Source organism: Fragaria vesca, linkage group LG6 (assembly GCF_000184155.1).
Source record: "Fragaria vesca subsp. vesca linkage group LG6, FraVesHawaii_1.0, whole genome shotgun sequence".
Classification (NCBI taxonomy): domain Eukaryota; kingdom Viridiplantae; phylum Streptophyta; class Magnoliopsida; order Rosales; family Rosaceae; genus Fragaria; species Fragaria vesca.
In genome coordinates, this window is record NC_020496.1 from 2,044,342 (window position 1) to 2,063,053 (window position 18,712).

The 18,712-nt window shown below is 37.3% G+C and overlaps 2 protein-coding genes and 1 pseudogene across 2 annotated transcripts; 2 read left to right on the top strand and 1 right to left on the bottom strand.

Annotated features, from left to right (window-relative positions):
• The first annotated feature begins 419 nt into the window (after positions 1–419).
• On the top strand, positions 420–3,296 carry LOC101311694 (annotated as a pseudogene).
• A 1,801-nt stretch (positions 3,297–5,097) lies between these two features.
• Positions 5,098–7,516, bottom strand: LOC101296395 (protein HEADING DATE 3A-like). Its single transcript, XM_004302138.1, has 4 exons — positions 7,319–7,516; positions 7,042–7,103; positions 5,431–5,471; positions 5,098–5,327 (listed from the first exon to the last, which is right to left on the bottom strand). Exons 1-4 carry the CDS (start codon positions 7,514–7,516, stop codon positions 5,098–5,100), a joined length of 531 nt encoding a protein of 176 aa, XP_004302186.1.
• Positions 7,517–12,824: 5,308 nt separating this feature from the next.
• Positions 12,825–18,616, top strand: LOC101293602 (chromatin assembly factor 1 subunit FAS1-like). Its single transcript, XM_004302128.1, has 12 exons — positions 12,825–13,532; positions 13,674–13,773; positions 14,896–15,043; positions 15,134–15,257; positions 15,336–15,703; positions 15,773–16,075; positions 16,547–16,628; positions 16,708–16,848; positions 17,213–17,623; positions 17,805–17,942; positions 18,126–18,171; positions 18,258–18,616. Exons 1-12 carry the CDS (start codon positions 13,074–13,076, stop codon positions 18,416–18,418), a joined length of 2,481 nt encoding a protein of 826 aa, XP_004302176.1. The 5' UTR covers positions 12,825–13,073; the 3' UTR covers positions 18,419–18,616.
• The last annotated feature ends 96 nt before the right edge of the window (positions 18,617–18,712 follow it).

Genomic DNA, 18,712 nt, shown 5'->3' on the forward strand with positions numbered 1-18,712 from the left:
GTTATGCATACAAGATAAGGTGGTAGGACTTTGAATCAATTGAATGTATGATGGACTTTTAATTTTGCATCCACTATTTCATGCATATATATATATATATATGTATGGTCATTTTTCTTTCATTATGTGCATTATTAGCTAGGTGGCCCGATGGGGACTTTTAATAATTGTGCATCCATTATAATGTTATCCATGCAACAAGATCATGAATTTAAGGCCCTTTATTTCCAAATATATGTGCATTATTTTTATAGCCTCAATAATATAGCTATACCGGCCTTGCCTTCTTGCTACCTAGCTAATTAAGTAGCTAGAGACGTATATATACAAGCTCATGGGATCGGGAGAGAGTTGTTCTAAACTCAGCCAGTAGATCGAGCAGATTAATATTCGCGAGCCTTATATAGAGGATTAGAGCCATGGGGAGTACTACTGCGACAACACGCCAATTCCATGAAGATGTCGATGATATTGGAGGATATGAAGCTGCAGGAAGAGTGGAACTAGTAGTACGCCCTCCTTCGAATCTCCTGAAAGATCTGAAAGTGACTGTCCAATACAAATCTCTAGTTTCCCCGTCCCATGAAACTGAGAAAAGATCCATCTTCTTATCCAACATAGACCAAGTTCTAAATTTCGACGTCCAAACCGTCCTTTTTTTTGCCTCCCATAATGAGTTTTCCTCCGATCTTGTAGCTGAGAAACTCAAGCAGAGCCTGACCAACATATTGGTGCCCTATGATTTCTTGGCCGGAGGACTGAAACTGAATCCCAACAGTAGTACTGGCGGCAGTCGCTTAGCGATCGAGTGCAATGCGGCAGGGGCAGGCTTTTTGGTGGCCTCTTCTGAGTATGCATTACATGAGATCGGAGACCTGGTTTATCCTAATTCAGCTTTCGCACAGCTAGTTTGTATCACCATGGATATGGATCGTAAAAATGATGCATCCATCAAACATCCCGCTTCTGCTGGTCATCGCGATCACCCACTATGCATTCTGCAGGTTCAATGTTAATTTATACAACTTAATTTTAGTTTTTGGACGTTCTGTTCTGATTTCGTCCGCAAGGAGAACTAGTGAACTCGATCACTTTGTTTGCAACTACGAAATATTAGTTAGTAGTTACAAACAAATTAATCTTACTATATACGTCTCGCTGCCTAGGTTGTGCAATCTAATTTCATCCTAAATACAAAGCCAATTATTTACGTGTCACATGCTTCATGTCAACTAATTTTCATAATGAAATTTACATGCACATGAATGCTTCATATCAACTAATATTCATAATAAAATTTACATGCCCATGCATAATGCTGCTAAGATATACATAATGAAATAGATAAAAAAATGGGTTAATTAAATTACCAATTACGTTTTGGTTCATATCAATTATGGATCCCCAATATGTTTAGGGAAATTCATCCGAATGGTATACGAACTTTTACTTCTTCTAAACTTTGGTATATTAAGTTTTGAAAATATCAGAACGGTATCTCATGTTTCCATCCCAACCTAAGATTGATATATATAGCAATTAAGATGACCAATTTACCCTTAAGTTTTTTTTTTTATAGTTTTTTTATTTGTTTTCATATTCAAGAAATATTAGAAGAGGTTTTGGAATTTGATAATTTGGATTGGCCTTTATAAACTTGAAGAAGATTGAAAAGGGGAAACATACAGAAGTTCAATCTTTGTTGTTATGTTTCAGGATCTTGTTGTTGCCGTTGACATTCAATGATGATTAAGATGAATAACTAATTATTAGCAAGGAGAAAATGACTGTGAATTTTTTCTCTACATTACTAGAAATATAAAAAGCCCAAAAAAAGGAAAATTGGAATATGAAAACAAAGAAGAAAAACTAAGAAAAAAAAGAGAATTTAAGGGTAAATTGGTCTCTCTTTTTTTTGGTTTGAGGGTAAATTAGTAATCTTAATGACTATATATACCAATTTTAGATCAGGATAGAAATATGAGATACTAATATGATATTTTTAAAACTTAATATACCAAAGTTTATAAGAAGCAAAAGTTCGTATACCATTTAGACGAATTTCTCATATGTTTATGTAGAACATAGATAGCTAATTAAACATTAACGAAACATCAATTTTGATGGGTAATTTCTCTTAATTAATACAGTTAATGAATTAGCTATATATATACATACGAAGAAAAACATTTATTCATCAGTGGTTAATTACCTTTAACAGGTGACAAAATTCAAGTGCGGTGGATTTGCAATGGGCATATCAACCAATCATTTATATTTGATGGTCAAAGCTTCAGACTCTTCTTGGACAACCTTGCTGCCCTGGCTGGTGACAAGCTCCTCGCTATCATCCCTTACAGTGACCGTGAAATATTAGCCGCTAGATCCCCTCCACGTATCGCATTTCCCCACCCCGAATTGCAGGAGCTCAAGATGTGCACCCAACTGGGCCAAGATGATGATCACTTAAGCTCCACAGTGTTTGAAGTCACCCAAGAAGAGCTCGACTTTAAGATCTTCAGGCTGAGCTGTGTGGACCTAATCAAACTCAAAGAGAAGGCAAAACCTACCAGCAGCAGTAGTAGTACTGAGGGGGGAACCCAAAGCATTAGTTCTTCACGCGGGGTCACTAGCTTTAACGTTGTCACCGCCCTGATTTGGAGGTGCAAGGCGTTACCAGCATGTGATGATCAATATGGTGATGATGATGGGATGGATAGAGAGTCGAGGATTCTTTATGCTGTGGACATAAGGCCGAGGCTGACGCCACCGCTGCCCAGATCTTACACTGGGAATGCGGTTTTGATTGCTTACGCTAGTGCTCGGTGTAGGGAACTGGAGCAAGCGCCCTTCTCAAGAACAGTGGAGATGGTGCACGAGGGAGCAGAGAGGATGACGAACGAGTACGTGAGGTCCGTCATCGACTGGGGAGAGTTACACAAAGGGTTTCCTCATGGGGATGTGTTGGTGTCGTCGTGGTGGAAATTAGGGTTTGCGGAGGTTGAGTATCCATGGCGGAAGCCGAGATACAGTTGTCCTGTGGCGTATCACAGAAAGGATGTAATTTTGCTGTTTCCTGATGAGCAAATAGATGCTGGTTGTGGCGGAAGAAATGGCGGGGTTAATATTTTGGTTGCTCTCCCTTGCGACGAAATGCAAAAGTTCCAAACCCTCTTCCTTAAATTCTTATTAGGTGACTAATATTAGTATAATAAACAAGTAAACTATATAAATTAATGGTTGGTGTGTGTACTTATATCTTCCTATTAGATCAATAAAACATTAGTGTGGCCACTAGTTTTGATTCAATTAGGTTTAAGTTTTTAAATATGTATTTTGTGAAACTAATTTTGTGGCGGATATTATTATTAATATTGATAGTGACTCTCTTTTGTATTGGAATGATAATGTTATTAATGAGGTTTCTAAAACCTTACTTTTTAACATTATAAACATTGATTGCCCTAGAGGCTTCATTTTATAATAGTCTTTGTTAAAAATCAAAGTTCTGAAAATGAAAACTTGAAAGAAACACGAAATTAAAATCATAATTTAAGACGAAGAAAGAAAGAGAAAAGAGAGAAGCAAAGTTTTTATATTAGAACATGGTTTTGATGTGTGTGAAAAATACGGAGAAGAGAATCCTATTTTGTCTAGTCTGTTGCTCAAAAACGGAAGAATTGCATGGTAGACTTGTTCTCCAAGTTGTTGATGAAGCGAAACCAGACGGATTTGCTGTTACCAAAGCATGCTCAGGAACATTACACAAATTTGTCTTGGGCTCACTGATGATCTGGGCCCGGTATATGAAGTGGGTTATTGACTGGGCCTATCTATACTCCTAACAGTCTTTTCTTTATTAAAAAAAGAAAAGAAAAAAAAAGACATTAGTGTTCGGTGGGGGAGGGTGGCGTTGTTGGTTGACTTGACTCACTTGAGACATCAGAGCTGAGGCCGCGCCTGAGGGTATGTGTTAGCTAGCTGCATAGTAATTCTACACTTGAGACTTGGTTTCTCATCATTCGCAAAAGCTCGAGTTACTTACTTCTCTAATTCCTGACTCAACCTAGCTTCTACTATACCTCATACCCGGATATATATAAGCAGAAACAATCCTAATTAACTCCAATATATATGCAGCTAAGTAAAACATTATTGATAAACAATTGATGAACAATACTACTATATATAAACAATACCTTTATTGGGAGTCATTCTAATGTGAACCTATATAATGAGGACTAGTACGTTGAAGACTTTTCGGCTTATCCTAATTTTTGATCTTATATTTACATTTTGACCGTTCAGTTTATAGGTATTTATAAGTAGAATATTTATACAAATTTTAAACCATATTGAAAATCGTTAAGGCAGTCATAAGTTTGATTTACCAATTATGAACTTGAACGGTTGATGTTTGACAGATTCGGTTTGTCCATTAATTTGATATAGTTCGTTACTTTAATGATCATCAATTTGGCTGAAAATTTGTATAAGTGATCTACTCATATAATCATATATACATAAAAACTGAACGGATGAGATGTCAAAGTGTGATTGAAAAATAAATCTTTTAAACTATTAATCGAAAAATCCTCAATTAGTCCTCATTATAAAAATCCTTATTAGAGGGCCGCTCTTTACCTTTATTATTGTTATATTTTACAACGGGGCTAAAATGCCTTTAGAGACAATATTATACCCCACATTTATTAATTTCGTTTTTGATACAACTTCATTAAGAGTAGTGACTAGTGACATCGGTAGCCGGGCTAGCTGACCTAATCTGATCATGTCTATTACAAGCGCGCACTGTTCTTGCAGATCTTGCACAGTGAATGATCAAGTCGAATCAAGCAAAGCTAGTTCCTGCACTAGCTACTTATGCATACACACCCACTGGTTTTACACAAATATTTAGATCGATGACTAGATAAGGTAGCTAGCAAGCTAACTTATTGTTACTAGCTAGTATGACTATACCAGATTACCAGATACAAATCATACTTTTGTGCTCAATACAACATTAAGTAATACAAGCGAATTATGACATGCATGTACTACTATATTTGAGAGAAAGATAAATTAGTAAAGGGTTTACGATGATCTTCTCCTTCCGCCGGAGCCACTTTCTCTCTGGCAGTTAAAGTAGACGGCAGCCACCGGTGATCCAAGATTGTAGAGCTCGGCAAAGTCTCTGGTGTTAAAGTTTTGGCGCCATCCCGGAGCATACACAGTTTGCCTTCCCAACTGCCGAAACAACACAAAAAGGAAGCGATGAATCCCCGCTGTTGGCCGTGGACTTTCATAACACACAATCTCTTGGCCTGCACATATATGCAACAACCCTTGTATAAGTTGATCGATTTCCCTTTAGCTAATAAAGTATCATTAATATAAAAATGTAGACAATGAGCACTGAGTACACACCGAAAACTGCCCCAGCTGTTGCAGGAATATCAGTGACTAACCTGAAAAAACAAACAAACAAAAACAATTTAGTGTTTATGAATAAATAAAGTTTGGGGGCTTGAGGAGTAAAACCTTTCAGAAAAGGGTTAATAATCCTCAAAAGTTTAGATTGTCAAAGATTAAATATCATCTTGGCGGGACGCATTAGTAAAACCAAGAATGAAAATCAACCTGGACGTATTAGTTACCAGCCCCAGTAAATTGGCACATTGATTTAGACACACAAAAAGGAGCGAGGTCGTTGCATAGCCTATCACATTATTAGTTGTGATATAGTCCACTCGAATCTAGACTAGAGTCAAGAGTATGTACCATAAAGAAAAATCCAAAGTAAACTTATAGGCGACACAACAACAAAACGGAACAAAGACTACACTTGTGTGACAATTTTTCTCTTATCTCCACTAATACCCACACTTGCCACACATAAAGAAGAATGCAACACCTCTAAATGCCACATAAAGAGTGTGGCCTTTACTCTAAATTGTTGTTGTGCGACCATCAATTGACCACCAATAAAAAGCAAACAATCACAACTCAACCGAGTCCAATCATCAACTTTGCCCCCTCATACATGCATCGATTCTTTTGATGTGTAAGTTTTGAGTGGAATTTTTGTTGGGAAAGCTATATATACAACAGTCATGTTCAACTGGTCAGTTACTGATCAAGAAATATATAGTCAACCACTATTCTGTTAGAGATAAATTTAAAAGTTAAAAACAAAACAACTTAACTTTGAAATAATACTTCTCACAGTTAGATTTACATCCAATTATGATTAACTGTGATTCTCTTAGTCAATAATTGACCAGGTGAACGTTACTGATATATACAAATGTATCAAAGAACAACATGCATGTCAAAGTCAAGCAATTGCAGGGTTTTCTCGCTCGCGTTGTTCTCTCTCTCTCAAAAGTGATCTATAAATATTAAATTTGTTTAGTTATTGTGGTTTGGAGTCGACATCTGTTTAGTCATTATGGTTTTATTTTAATCTGAATAGTCCTTAAAGTCACGATTTTTCATCAAAATAATCCTTATGGTTTTATTTTAATCTGAATAGTCCTTAAAGTCATGATTTTTCATTCAAATAGTTTTTATGGTTTTTAACTAAGAAAATTGTCGGAATGACTATTTAAATGAAAAATCATGACTTTAAGGACTATTCAGATTAAAATAAAACCATAAGGTCTATTTAGATGAAAAATTGTGACTTTAAGGACTATTCAGATTAAAGTAAAACCATAATGACTAAACACACGTCGACTCCAAACCACAATAACTAAACAAATTTCAATTCAATTATTTTAAAAATCTTATTGAAATTTTCTTTTGGTCGATAATTTTCATTGAATTTCAATTATTGGCGAACGAGATAAAGGGAAGATATGATTGGGCGGGAAAGTACTTGATCCCCTGAGTTCCGAATATGGTTTTGGGTCAGGATTTGGTTATAAGAGGACGAATTAATTAATGACAAATACCATAGCACTGAAAAGGGGGATCTGTATATGTAAAGGAGTTGGGGCTAAGGTAAATGAGAAACTTCATTCTTATCCCACATACCAATGCAAATATTCTTTCAGGTTGGGATCACTTGGGCTGGGTGCATCAGGATCGACCATGACCTGCAACCAGTAGAAATCCATTATAATCTCACATGTATATCCATCAATGGATAACTAACTGTGCAGCTCCTCTGTCTTAGCCAGTATTGATAGCTCCAGACTGACATGAATTGCATGAGTAATCAAAACGGGGAAATCCAAAGAGCTGAGCTAGCTAGCGCATGCATGCATGCCGAAATTTCGGCATGCGCGCTTTGATAGTATTGTATACATACCAGAGTGTAGAAGGTCCTAAGATCCTCCCCTCCTATATCAACTCGAGGTTGGCTGACAACTTGGGAAGGTTTGAGCTCACAACCATTGTTGACCTCCTTAGAAGTGTAAGTCACCCTGAGAGAAACAGACTTTGTAAAAGGGTCCAGAACATCACCTATGACTCTTCCCACAACGAGGGGGTCCCTGTCCCTAGGCATATTGATCCTTCAAGCTAGCTAGCTGGCTAACAACTAATTGGGTGATTTGGTGATCCAATTCAAGAGCCCCATTGGCCTATTTATATATTTTTCGGACTTGATGACCTGGTCTGATCTGATCTGTTGCTGGTAGGGTATTGGTATTGCCCAGTTAGCTAGCTACCTACCTTTTGATCCTGTGTTCCCAAATGCAAGTAATAGATTCTGCTTAATCGCTTTTGCCACCCTTTTTCTGCCCTTTTTGCCTTTTGCTATCTGTTTTCAATTAGATTGATAGTTCGTATATAATTAACCAATAACTACGTACTTGTCAATTGTTTTATACAATTGGTGGAATCACTACTAACTAAAGATGCATGGTTCATCACTTCCTTTTTAAGTTCTCTTCGATTCTTCCTAGAGCTTCCATGGATGGTTTATGTACGCGCGCCCTTCCTTTTCCAGCTCGGTTCAATCATACATGTAAAGGGAGAACGTACTCGATCACTCGATCATGAACCAAGCAGTAGTGGACCAGCAGTCTTTATTCCCTTTAATTCACCATCTTATGCGTTATCGGGTCCAAAGAGCACGCCCCATCATCGTACGCACACACATCGTCAACGTCTGCTCTTTCTTCCCACCCAAACTGAATCTCATCTTTCTATCTAATTAACTAACCAGATATATAACCCATAATAATATGCATTCATTTAGTTACTTATATCTATTAAACACGTTAACAGCTAGCACTCGGGGAAAACTCATCTCCAGCATTTTGAGAATCGTCTGTCATCTCCAGGCCGGGATAAGGTTTGTTTCTGACTTTCTGTTTATTACGCGGTAAAGGGTTATGAATATATACAGGAGAGTTGCTCAATAGCTAGATCTTAATGACCAATTAAGTTGGCTTAATTATATATCCGGTATACTTGAAATTAACTAAGAACAAAATCTAAATTGCGAGAAATAAAGTGCGAAACGTAAAAGAACAAAATTTAAATTGCATGAAAGTTAAAGAGCGGAAAGTAACTGCGAGAAATTAAAGTGCATGAAATTTAAAGACGTAGAAGAGTAAATTGCATGAAAGTAAATTGCAGAATGTAAAGTAAGCGATAAAGTGCAGAAGGTAAAGAAAGCGATGAAAATAAGAAGAAAACTGTAGAGAATTCGTAGACAATTTGGTGTTTGTATTGAAGTGTTGTTTGTGTTGGTCGAGATCTTTTACAATGAGGCTGATGATCGAATATACACAAATACAAACACACAATTAAGGAAATAGAATACAATTAAATATTTTGAATTTCGGTTTTAATGATCGGAATAAAGATATGCTCAACTCATTTTCCTTAATCGCGCCATATTTACTTTCTTGTTTGAGGCACCGTTATAATCAATTTGCTCTCATTGTGCAATATCATCTTTATTGCCTTCAAATTCATTTAAATCTCGGTAATAATTATCGCCATTGTTTCTTTCCTCTTGCGGCTTCGTTGGAATCGATTCGCTAATGAAATATCGTTCTTCAATGGTTCCAATTAGCGGTAAATGTTAATTTGTTGTCATATATCGTCGTTGCTTCAATATTTAGTATGTATTTGTGTTAATACCAAATAATGAATCTCAGCAAATCTCATTAACGGGGATGATAGTTATATGAAATAATCGTGATCGATAATAATCATTAAATATTGTAGCTAGGTTTCTTCGCAACCAACGACTTCGGCCTACTAGGCTGACGTGAAAAAAATAGGTACAAACAATGTTGCTGATCGATAAATTGTCACAACGCATGAATACCTCATACAAGAGTGGTGGCGGTGTGCATGACCTACGGAGGAGATGACATCTGAGGCGTGAGCCATAGATTGTACACATTCCCTTTCAGAACTAATTGCCATATACATATACTTAGAGAATAGCATATGTTCCGCGCGCATTTTATCTTATCTCTTCTCCCTTTGTTTTAAATTGATGGATCCTAGATCATGCATAATTAACTGGCCTCTCTGAAATTACAGTGTATAAATTCACACATGCACACGCATACACACGCACACGCTTCCCTTCATGACGGACTAAATGGATTATGTGAAACTAGACTTACAGTGATATATTGATTAACAACTACAGGCTGCTGCTAGTACGTAACTGGATTTCTTGATTGCGTCGATCTAATTCAATTTTATATCGATGGCTAGCTTGATCCGTCCTTTTCCTTTTGCCTAAAATCTAAACTTGTTGTGAATTATTTACTTTTCCCTCGATATATTCATTAATTGTGTACTAGTCCGTAAAAGTTGACATATACACTTGAAATAAGAGAAACAACACCACCCTACGTACAAATAACTAGCATAAACCCTTGATGCGAAACACAAGTTTGCTCATGCCACACGAAAAGAACAGATCTGAAATTGTGGGAGAGTGACTGGTGAAGAGGAGACGGCCTGGGAAAAGATCCTTCCAGTTCCTTTTAACTTTGAAGCCAACCAATAGAGTGCTCGCGAGTGATCGATCGTGTCAACAGAAATCAAAGAAAGGGAACAATTTAAAGCAGAGAAACGAGTGGTACGTACGTATGTGTGTATCGCTAGCTTGCTACTTGTCATCCATTGCCAACATGTATGCACTTTTTTTCTTTAATATTTCTGAAGATAAATGAAAGTAGAACCTTCCCAATATAGAAGGCATTCGCTTTGTAGCGGTGAGTTGAAACCACAGGTATCCGGCCGGCCCAACCTAGCTATACAATAACGTCCGTCCATCCATCCATCCATATCCTCCAACATATCGCACATATCTAAAGCAGCAGCCATGACAGTTTATCGATCCCCGGATCCCTGGCTTCCTTCCCATAGAGCTCTCTACCTGATCGAATTAGTTTTGACAGAATTAGAACCATCGGTCGCGTCTTGTGTCCACTATGAGCAAAAGTGATCAATGGGAGGTGCCAGCCACACCTTTTTGAAGATCCTGATAATATCCAACCTGATCATCATGAATAACTCAAAAGTTAATTATATATATATATATATATATATATATATATATATATATATATAGTTACCTTTCGTGCTCAAGCAGAGAGATGCACTACATGAGTTTAATTCACGCAATAATTTTCAAATTCCAGTAGTTTCTCGTTAGCCAGCTAAGCATCCCCATCTTCCACAAAGTACTTACAACAATTTCGCAGGATGCTTTTTGGATGTCGTGATTGGGAAATTTACCTATACAAAAATAGTTAAATTCTCTATATATAGTCACATGTTTAGATTCTTTTTATTTGATCAAGAATCGTTTACTTGTGTTTATTTCTATTTTCTAGGGTATGACACTTTAATGTAATTTTCTACTATATGAATACGGAATCTTAGAGTCTCGATAATGGAACGAACATGATGGAGAGGTGATTCCCTCAAGACTTGGTGTTCTAGATCAAGGAAAAAACTTATATAACAGAAGAATTTCACATATTTTAACAACACAACATCAATCAATTGCCGTCATTGTCTATCCTTTCCCTTGCTTAATTTAGAGATATTAGTTTTCTTTTTCCTTTTTGAAGGCGGGCTGGGTACCCGGCTACCCATTAGGTAGTATCACCCATGTTATTATTATTAACAGAAAGATGGTACAACGAGGGGGTTATATTGCCTAAACCTTGTAAGATATTACAACCATCATCTATAAGAACATCCTGAATAATATCAGGAGGCTCGTCAACCCATAACTCATCTAAACTTGATGATCTAGTAAGGTGTGTCAGCCTATGAGTCACACCATTTGCTTCTCTATAAATGGGATAAAGTAATATAAATCTGAAAGCCTTCATATAATGACGACAATCAGACAAAATAGAACTAACCTCAATCACATCACCATCTAACAAACTAGCACATAGTGCCTCAGCCTTCATGTGCATCACTGAACTAGCATAAGACACATGTCGAGAGAGGGTTGCTAGACAATCTCCCTACTCATTCCTGGCCACTACACCGATTCCACCTTTCCTCCTATCCTCTAAGAAAGCTCCATCTGTATTCAGTTTGAGTCGAGATATTAGTTTTCTTACTTTTCTATTTAGCTATATATTTTGAAGTAGCTAGGGATGTTCAAAACTTCAAACCCAATACACTAGTCGGAAAATAAAACAAATTAATCAGAACAAGGATATTGTAAGTTTGTAATGTTGTGAACTAGTACTATAAGTCTCTAAGTTGTTGTTTTTTAATCAATTGTAATTAGACACGTGGATTTGTTACAGCTAAAATATAAACTAAGGTTTTACATATTTTGTGAAATGATTGTCACTGGTCTTTTGTGAGTTTGGACTAGGGTTTAGGGTATCAGATTTAAGGGATAGATATTGGGTATAGGGTATATGGATAGGGTTTAGGGATTTAAAAAATCAACAAGAAACCCAAAATGAGCTTTGACAAAATAGCTAAAATAGTTTTTCATAATCAAAATCCACATGTTAAAATTTGAATGAAATGGAGGACCACGTCAGACTTTCACGTGGTCCTTCAGGAGCACTGAAAATTCTCTCAAGTTCGATGTTTATAGTGCTACGAAACTAGTTATAACTTATAAGCTATTTGGATACTTGTTACCAAAGATGAAAACAAGTATCAAAATAGTTTATAACTAGTTATCAGCGAGGAAAGTACATACATCAACTTCATCCTATGAGTTGAAATAAGTTATTGAGCCTAACCATCTACCTAGACAAGATAAAGTATATATGCCTTGTCTTTGTGCGCTTAATCACACAATTGTTGCATAATATATGTGTCCAAATAAATGTAACACGAACAAGGTATGTTATGATAAAAAGAATCCTGAATAAACGTGAGCACGTCTTCTGAGTAAAACAACATATGCTTTGTAACAACACAAGAGTATGTGATACCGAGATATGTTACACAACTCACTTGTTTATTAGATTGTTAATATCCGGTCACTGAACTACATGAATTCCTCTAAGTACCTAAGTAAACAAGAATTCAGTAGAACATCTTCACATCTCATCGTGCTCTTGTAGTTTATCTATTTTCCGGCGGGTATGTGTATCAGAATATCCGTTATTGCATCATCGGTGGAAAAAAACGTTTAAGGAGGAGTGTTCTAGCTGTTGGTGCCCGGGTACAATTTGGACTTCATGTTTAGGTCTGCCATTAGGTTGGGCTATAAGCTTTCTGTGTCAATGGAGCAAAGCCCAAACACATTTGTCTGGCCCATACGGACTCGTGTCAAAAAAGATTCGCACGTGTCTGCATCTCCCACCGGCGGGCAAAGTTGCGCGCGAAAGTCGAAGCTAGGCGGGATAATATTCATTTTTTGCTTCCTCGATGCTTTAATTTGGTAGAAAAAAATTCGAAATTATTTGCCATTTCGGATCCAAAATTATATCTCTTTGCCGCTCTCCACCATCACCCACTTGTTTATTTCTTTTTCTCCTTTTCGTCTACAAAAAAGTCCTTCTCTCTAATTAGGGTTTTTCGTGGATCTCTTATCCTTGCTGATAGTTTCGGCTTTCGATTTGTGAATTTCATTTTCTAGGGTTGGGGAAATGACTTGCGAAGTGGTGGCAATCGATGACCCAAACGGTCAAGATCTAGTGAAGAAGACCAAGAAGCGGAAGAGGGGCAGCAGCAAGAGCCCACAGGATTTAGGGGCTGAGGAGAAAGAGGCTAAGATTGAGTTGCTTCGCAAAGAGCTGGATGGGTTGTTTGGGTACTACAGGGAAGTGATGAGTCAGAGTTTAGGGTGCTTCGATTTGGAGCAAGAATGCGGTAACAACAAGGATCTGAAATCGGTGATTGGGGCTTTGATGGAAGAGAGTGGGCTGCCCTTGTCAAAGCTTGTTGACGAGGTCTTCCAGAAGGTCAAGAACGGATATGGGGATGTGACGTTGGCCACGGTCAAGAAGATTGTGCTCTTGGTTGGTCAGCGAGAAATGTACGGCGTCCCTAATGCTGATGCCGATGTCCTCGAGGACAATTCTGATTCCTGTCTTTGGTGCTGGGAGGTGACCCCTTATTTTCATTATTACAGTACTTGCATTTTTGATTGGGCATGTTGTTATTTTTGTCGTTAATTAAGCTTTCGTGCTCCATTTTCTGCATTCTCTTTGGCTTGCTACATCGTTAATCCTTCTTATCTATTGTAGACAAGGGATGTAAAGTTGATGCCCGCTTCCGTGCGTGGAGTATTGAATATTAGGCGTACCTGTCGAAGAAAGATCAATGAAAGGATTACCGCTGTTTCTGGTACAATATTGCTTTCCCAATTAAATGTCTGGTTTTGGTTATCTTCTGCTCATTACATCAACGATTATTATTCATCACTTGTTAATGAATTAATGTTCTTTAGCATGAGCTGAGTTTCATATTCTGTAATCTATAGTAGGATACAATGGATAAGTAATTTTGACAGTTGGTCTGGTTGATTTGCTTGTCTGTACTAATTAAGTGAGAGTAGTTAGAGCATGTACCCAAAACCAATTGGCATTGGGTGGAGAGTCCCAAGACATCATAACGGTTAAGCAAAGCTTTACATTCTGAGTTTAGGATACCCCCTTCATGTGTTGTTTGAGTCATGTGGGTAATTTATTAAGTGATTGTAGCACGCGTGGTCTCTGCGTAATATGAGAATGGCATGTTGTGATACCATGTAGAAGTTGGAGCATTCCACCCAAAATTAATTGGCAATGAGTTGAGAGACCCAGAGTTCCAAAATTGTATTGTAAGGATGTTGGAAGTAGAAAGACAGAAAGTGACTTGTAATGGGTGTTCCTTGATCTATTTTTGAGTGATATTATGATCAACATTTGGAAAATGTGATGATCCTTCTCTAGGAAGCATGGCTGCAAGCTGCAGATTGTCTTCGTTAAGTGTCTGATTTGACATGGGAATTTACTTGACATGGCAGGTTCGATTGGTCCTTAGGCTGGTAAAAGATGAAGTGTTTTCAGATTCCCGATAATGAATGGCAGCTTAGAGTTAGTTAGGTTGATGCAAAGTTGGGATCTACTGATAAAGATTGGTCGTCATCTACTTCGATAATTATTTATTTATTTAGGTTATTATTGTTATTTTATTATTAGTATTATTAGTATCATTATTGTTTCTTTTTACTGATGTGAAGTAGAGCGCCAAACTTTTACACTCTCGTTCATCATGTTTTGTCTTTGGTGGCTATTTCCTGTGGCTTGTTAGCCTTTATGATGTGTACATGACCTCTGCACTAGTATAGTTTTATTTTATTCAATTTCATTTGACTCTGAATTAGTGCTAGCTATGTCTTCATTTGGATAGCTCTGCACATTTTATTCCTGCACTTTTGTCTTCAATTGGTTGATTCTGAGTTACTGGTGTTTGTGTTTGTGTTAGCAATGATAATGGCATTACAAAAGCCGGAAAGTGATAAAAGCTACATTCATGACCTGATGAAGGCATCAGAAATGATCGATAAAGCTTCCTGTGAGGCAAAGATTCGCTCATTAATGGACCGCCTATCACTGAAAAATAGTGCAGATATGTATGTATATGGGCGAGCATCTGTATTACTGTTTCAAATTTACAGATTCATTCCATGATTTGTTTTCTTATTTTTGTTTGCTTACTGTAGGGTAAAAAAGGAAGCCAAAAGAGAAGAGAAACTGCAAATCAAACAAATGGAGCAAGATAAACGAGAAGCTGAGAAAGAGAAGCAAAGATTGGAACGTGAACGTCAAAAAGAAGAGATGCAAAATGTAAGTTATTTGTTGAAAAAATCATTGTTGAGTCTCTGCTTCCTTGTTCTCTTGTTTTGATCTATCGAGATCTTTCAGGAGAAGGATCAAAAGCGGCTGTTAGAGGAGTCGGAAAAACTTGAAAAGCGTCGGGAAAAAGAAGAGTCTGAAATAAGGAAACTACGGAGGAAGCAGCAAGAAGAGGGCGAAAAAGAACAAAGGCGCCGGGAGAAGGAAGAAGCTAAACTAAAAGATCAACTTTCCATAAAAAAGCAAGCTTCAATCATGGATCGTTTCCTTAAAAGAACCAAACCCAGCCCTGCGAGCCAGAATGATCAATTACCAACTAAAGGAACCGTATCTATTTCATCAAGTATGAAAGATGAAAACTTGTCTGACGCAGTTACTCAATCAATGGACCACACTCTTTCATCTAATGACAAATTCAGTGCCGAGGATATCCGCAGGTTGGCTGCATTTGTTGAAATTGTTGAACCACTAATAATGTATCCTCTCTGACATTCCGCATATTGCAGGTTACACTTGTCTACTTGGCGCAGTTTAGGTCATTCTATTCGTTCAAACAGAAACCAAAGTTGGGGAATACGTCGGAAGCCTAAGATTGAGCTATTTAAGGAACTCAAGCTTACAACCAGTAAAGGACTAGTTCATGGTGATGATAGCATGGAAAAACTTGTAGATAGATGGGGTGAATCTGTTAATTATGACAGATCATGTCATGTTCTGGCTGATGTTAAGAAGTTCAAATCAAGAAAGCAGTTGTTACAATTTGATAAGAGCCATAGACCTGCATTTTATGGTATATGGTCCAAGAAAAGGTGAGCTCCTCTTTCATAAATTTTACTTGAGTGAGACTAAGTGACTCATATCATGTACAGATTTTGTGTCTGAAATGCACGCATGTTGTTCAGTATATGATCAATCTTCTTTGACCACTGTTTGAAGTTTCACAAAGCAGTACATACCTGACAACTGTCCAGTAATTAGTTGGAAACATACCAATGTTTGCTCATATCTGATGGCTAAAACTGTAAAACCCCATAGGCCAGCACATGAAAATTAAGGGATTTACGTTTCCAAACAAAATTTAACGAGGCCAAGTGTCATGAAGAATTTCATTGTATTTTTGCCTTTTTATCCACTGGTGCATTTAAGTCACTTTAAGAAATGTGTGTAGATATATATATAATTTTCTTTTTCTGGTTGCCCAACGTATAGTAGTGAGTCTAGAAGGCTCAATTGCAGTGAGCTTATTATGACACTGAACTTTCTTATATCTTATCTTTCAGTCATGTTGTTGGACCGTGTCATCCTCTAAGGAAAGACCCAGACTTGGATTATGATATTGATAGTGATGAGGACTGGGAAGAGGTAAGTTGTGATGTCTTTTTATACATGTAGTTTATAGGTAAGAGGTGATTTGCCTATAACAACTACCTCATTGTCACAGGAGGATCCTGGTGAGAGCCTCTCTGATTGCGATAAAGAAGATGAGGGAGAAAGTTTAGAAGAGGGATGTTCAAAAGCTGATGATGAAGACGAAAGTGAAGATGGTTTCTTTGTACCAGATGGGTATCTCTCAGAAAATGAGGTGAGGAATTTTGATTTTGCTTTTCTTGTCTGTGATAATGTTCCGAATGTTTTTTGGATATCTGCCAATACCTAGTTAGCATAAAAGGTAGTTTCAAGGATTGTACACAGCTGTAATACGATAAGGTTCATTTACTTATTGGGTCTGAAGTTTTTTACAAATCAGAACCTTTGAGCTGTTTTCTTACACTTAAATTCCCCATGTTATGTGTGTATAGTGTATATATTGTGTATATGAGGTGTATATAGTGTGTATTTAAATGTATATGCATATATCTACTCAAACACACCCCTATATTCATGAATACCAGATAATATAACTGTAAATATTTTATTTGAGACAGTTGGTTGTTCTATGTATGCAGGGAGTAGAAGTGGACAGGATGGAAACTGAAATCTCATGTGAGGAGACCAAATCACCCAGTTGTAAGCAAGATTCAGAGAGTGATAAATTTTCTTCTTTGTTTCGGCAGCAAAAGTATTTAGGAAATTTGACAGAACGTGCTCTTCAGAAAAATCAACCTTTAATCATATCAAATTTGATGCATGAGAAGGCATCTTTGTTAATAGCTCAAGATCTTAGTGGTACTCTTAAGATGGAACAGATGTGCTTGCAAGCTCTAAGTATGCATGTGTTTCCTGGTGACTCATTGGTGGAGATATCAGTTGATGGCATGCAAGAAGAAGACCCGGAGGTTTACATGTCAACTGGCAAGTGCAGTATTAAACCAAGCTCTGCTGTGGCTGTTATACCGGAATCAGATCTGCCTGCAATTGTAAGTAGTGATGCCATTCTACATTTGAACTCAGAAGTCCTTCTGGATTTTATTTATGGTATTAGATAAATGGCTTGATTAATATGAACTATCAGGAGGTGGGTAGTTTAATCTTCAATTCCGCTTAAATTTTGTTTGACAGTCCATAGTTGGCAACTGAAAATGATATTGCAATTTCCAGGTGTCTGTCATTCAGTCATGCTCCCAAAGTATCAATAAGGTGTTACAAGCTTTGCAGCAGAAGTTCCCAGCTGCGTCAAAGACTCAGTTAAGGAATAAAGTGCGAGAGATATCAGATTTTGTGGATAACCATTGGCAGGTTAGTCGTTCATTTACAACTTTCATTCCCAAAAGTAGGCATTGGCATTCTTAACTGGTAATGCAATTGAACAAACAATGAGTACTAGGCCTATCACCTAAAGAGGAAGTTGCAACAAGGGTTGGTGTATGTCAAACTGAGTTCTAGTGTTTTAAGTTACCTAATATTGAACACCTGATGCAGGTTAAGAGAGAAATTCTGGAGAAAGTTGGCTTGTCAATGTCTCCCGGTATGTATGACTCTGCTTTCAGATGATGGTCTCTACCATTATGTATTTTGCTAATTATGTATAGTATTGCTTTTCCTGATTATCAGAAAAGAGCGCTGGACTGCCCAAAAGTATTACTGCCTTTTTCTCAAAAAGGTGCTTGCCACCCAATGGTAAAGGTATCAACCCAAATGAAACCTCACCTCAGCAAGCAGTGAAGCCCGGTTCTGCAGTTGAAGGGCAGCAAAGTTGCTTATACAGAGATTGATAACATCTTGTTTCTGCTGTTTAGGTTTGTAGCTTTGGTAGTTCCTAGTTTTGTTGTGCTATATGTCCATTTTAAGCCCATGCCCATGGCGTGTGTTCAACGATATTCTGATATCTTGAATCTCATGTGGGCTTGTTGTAAATGTTTTTGTTTCAAATAGTAAAATATAACGTAGTGGCACTCCTTGTCACACTGCATAATATTTTTTTTGTATGAATAGCTGACTAGGACTTCATTTATGGTACGAGTATGGTTTTGGTGGTAAAGCTTTGACAAGTTTTTGCTTTATTTTGT

What these genes read in the sequence shown, in the direction of transcription:
- LOC101296395 (XM_004302138.1), bottom strand. Translation starts at nt 7,516, where the DNA reads ATGCCTAGGGACAGGGACCCCCTCGTTGTGGGAAGAGTCATAGGTGAT. An exon ending in TTAGGACCTTCTACACTCTG is followed by an intron (nt 7,104 to 7,318) that starts GTATGTATACAA and finishes TACTGGTTGCAG; the next exon opens with GTCATGGTCGATCCTGATGC. An exon ending in CTGAAAGAATATTTGCATTG is followed by an intron (nt 5,472 to 7,041) that starts GTATGTGGGATA and finishes TTGTTTTTTCAG; the next exon opens with GTTAGTCACTGATATTCCTG.
- LOC101293602 (XM_004302128.1), top strand. Translation starts at nt 13,074, where the DNA reads ATGACTTGCGAAGTGGTGGCAATCGATGACCCAAACGGTCAAGATCTA. An exon ending in AAAAAGAAGAGATGCAAAAT is followed by an intron (nt 15,258 to 15,335) that starts GTAAGTTATTTG and finishes GAGATCTTTCAG; the next exon opens with GAGAAGGATCAAAAGCGGCT. An exon ending in TGGCTTGTCAATGTCTCCCG is followed by an intron (nt 18,172 to 18,257) that starts GTATGTATGACT and finishes CCTGATTATCAG; the next exon opens with AAAAGAGCGCTGGACTGCCC.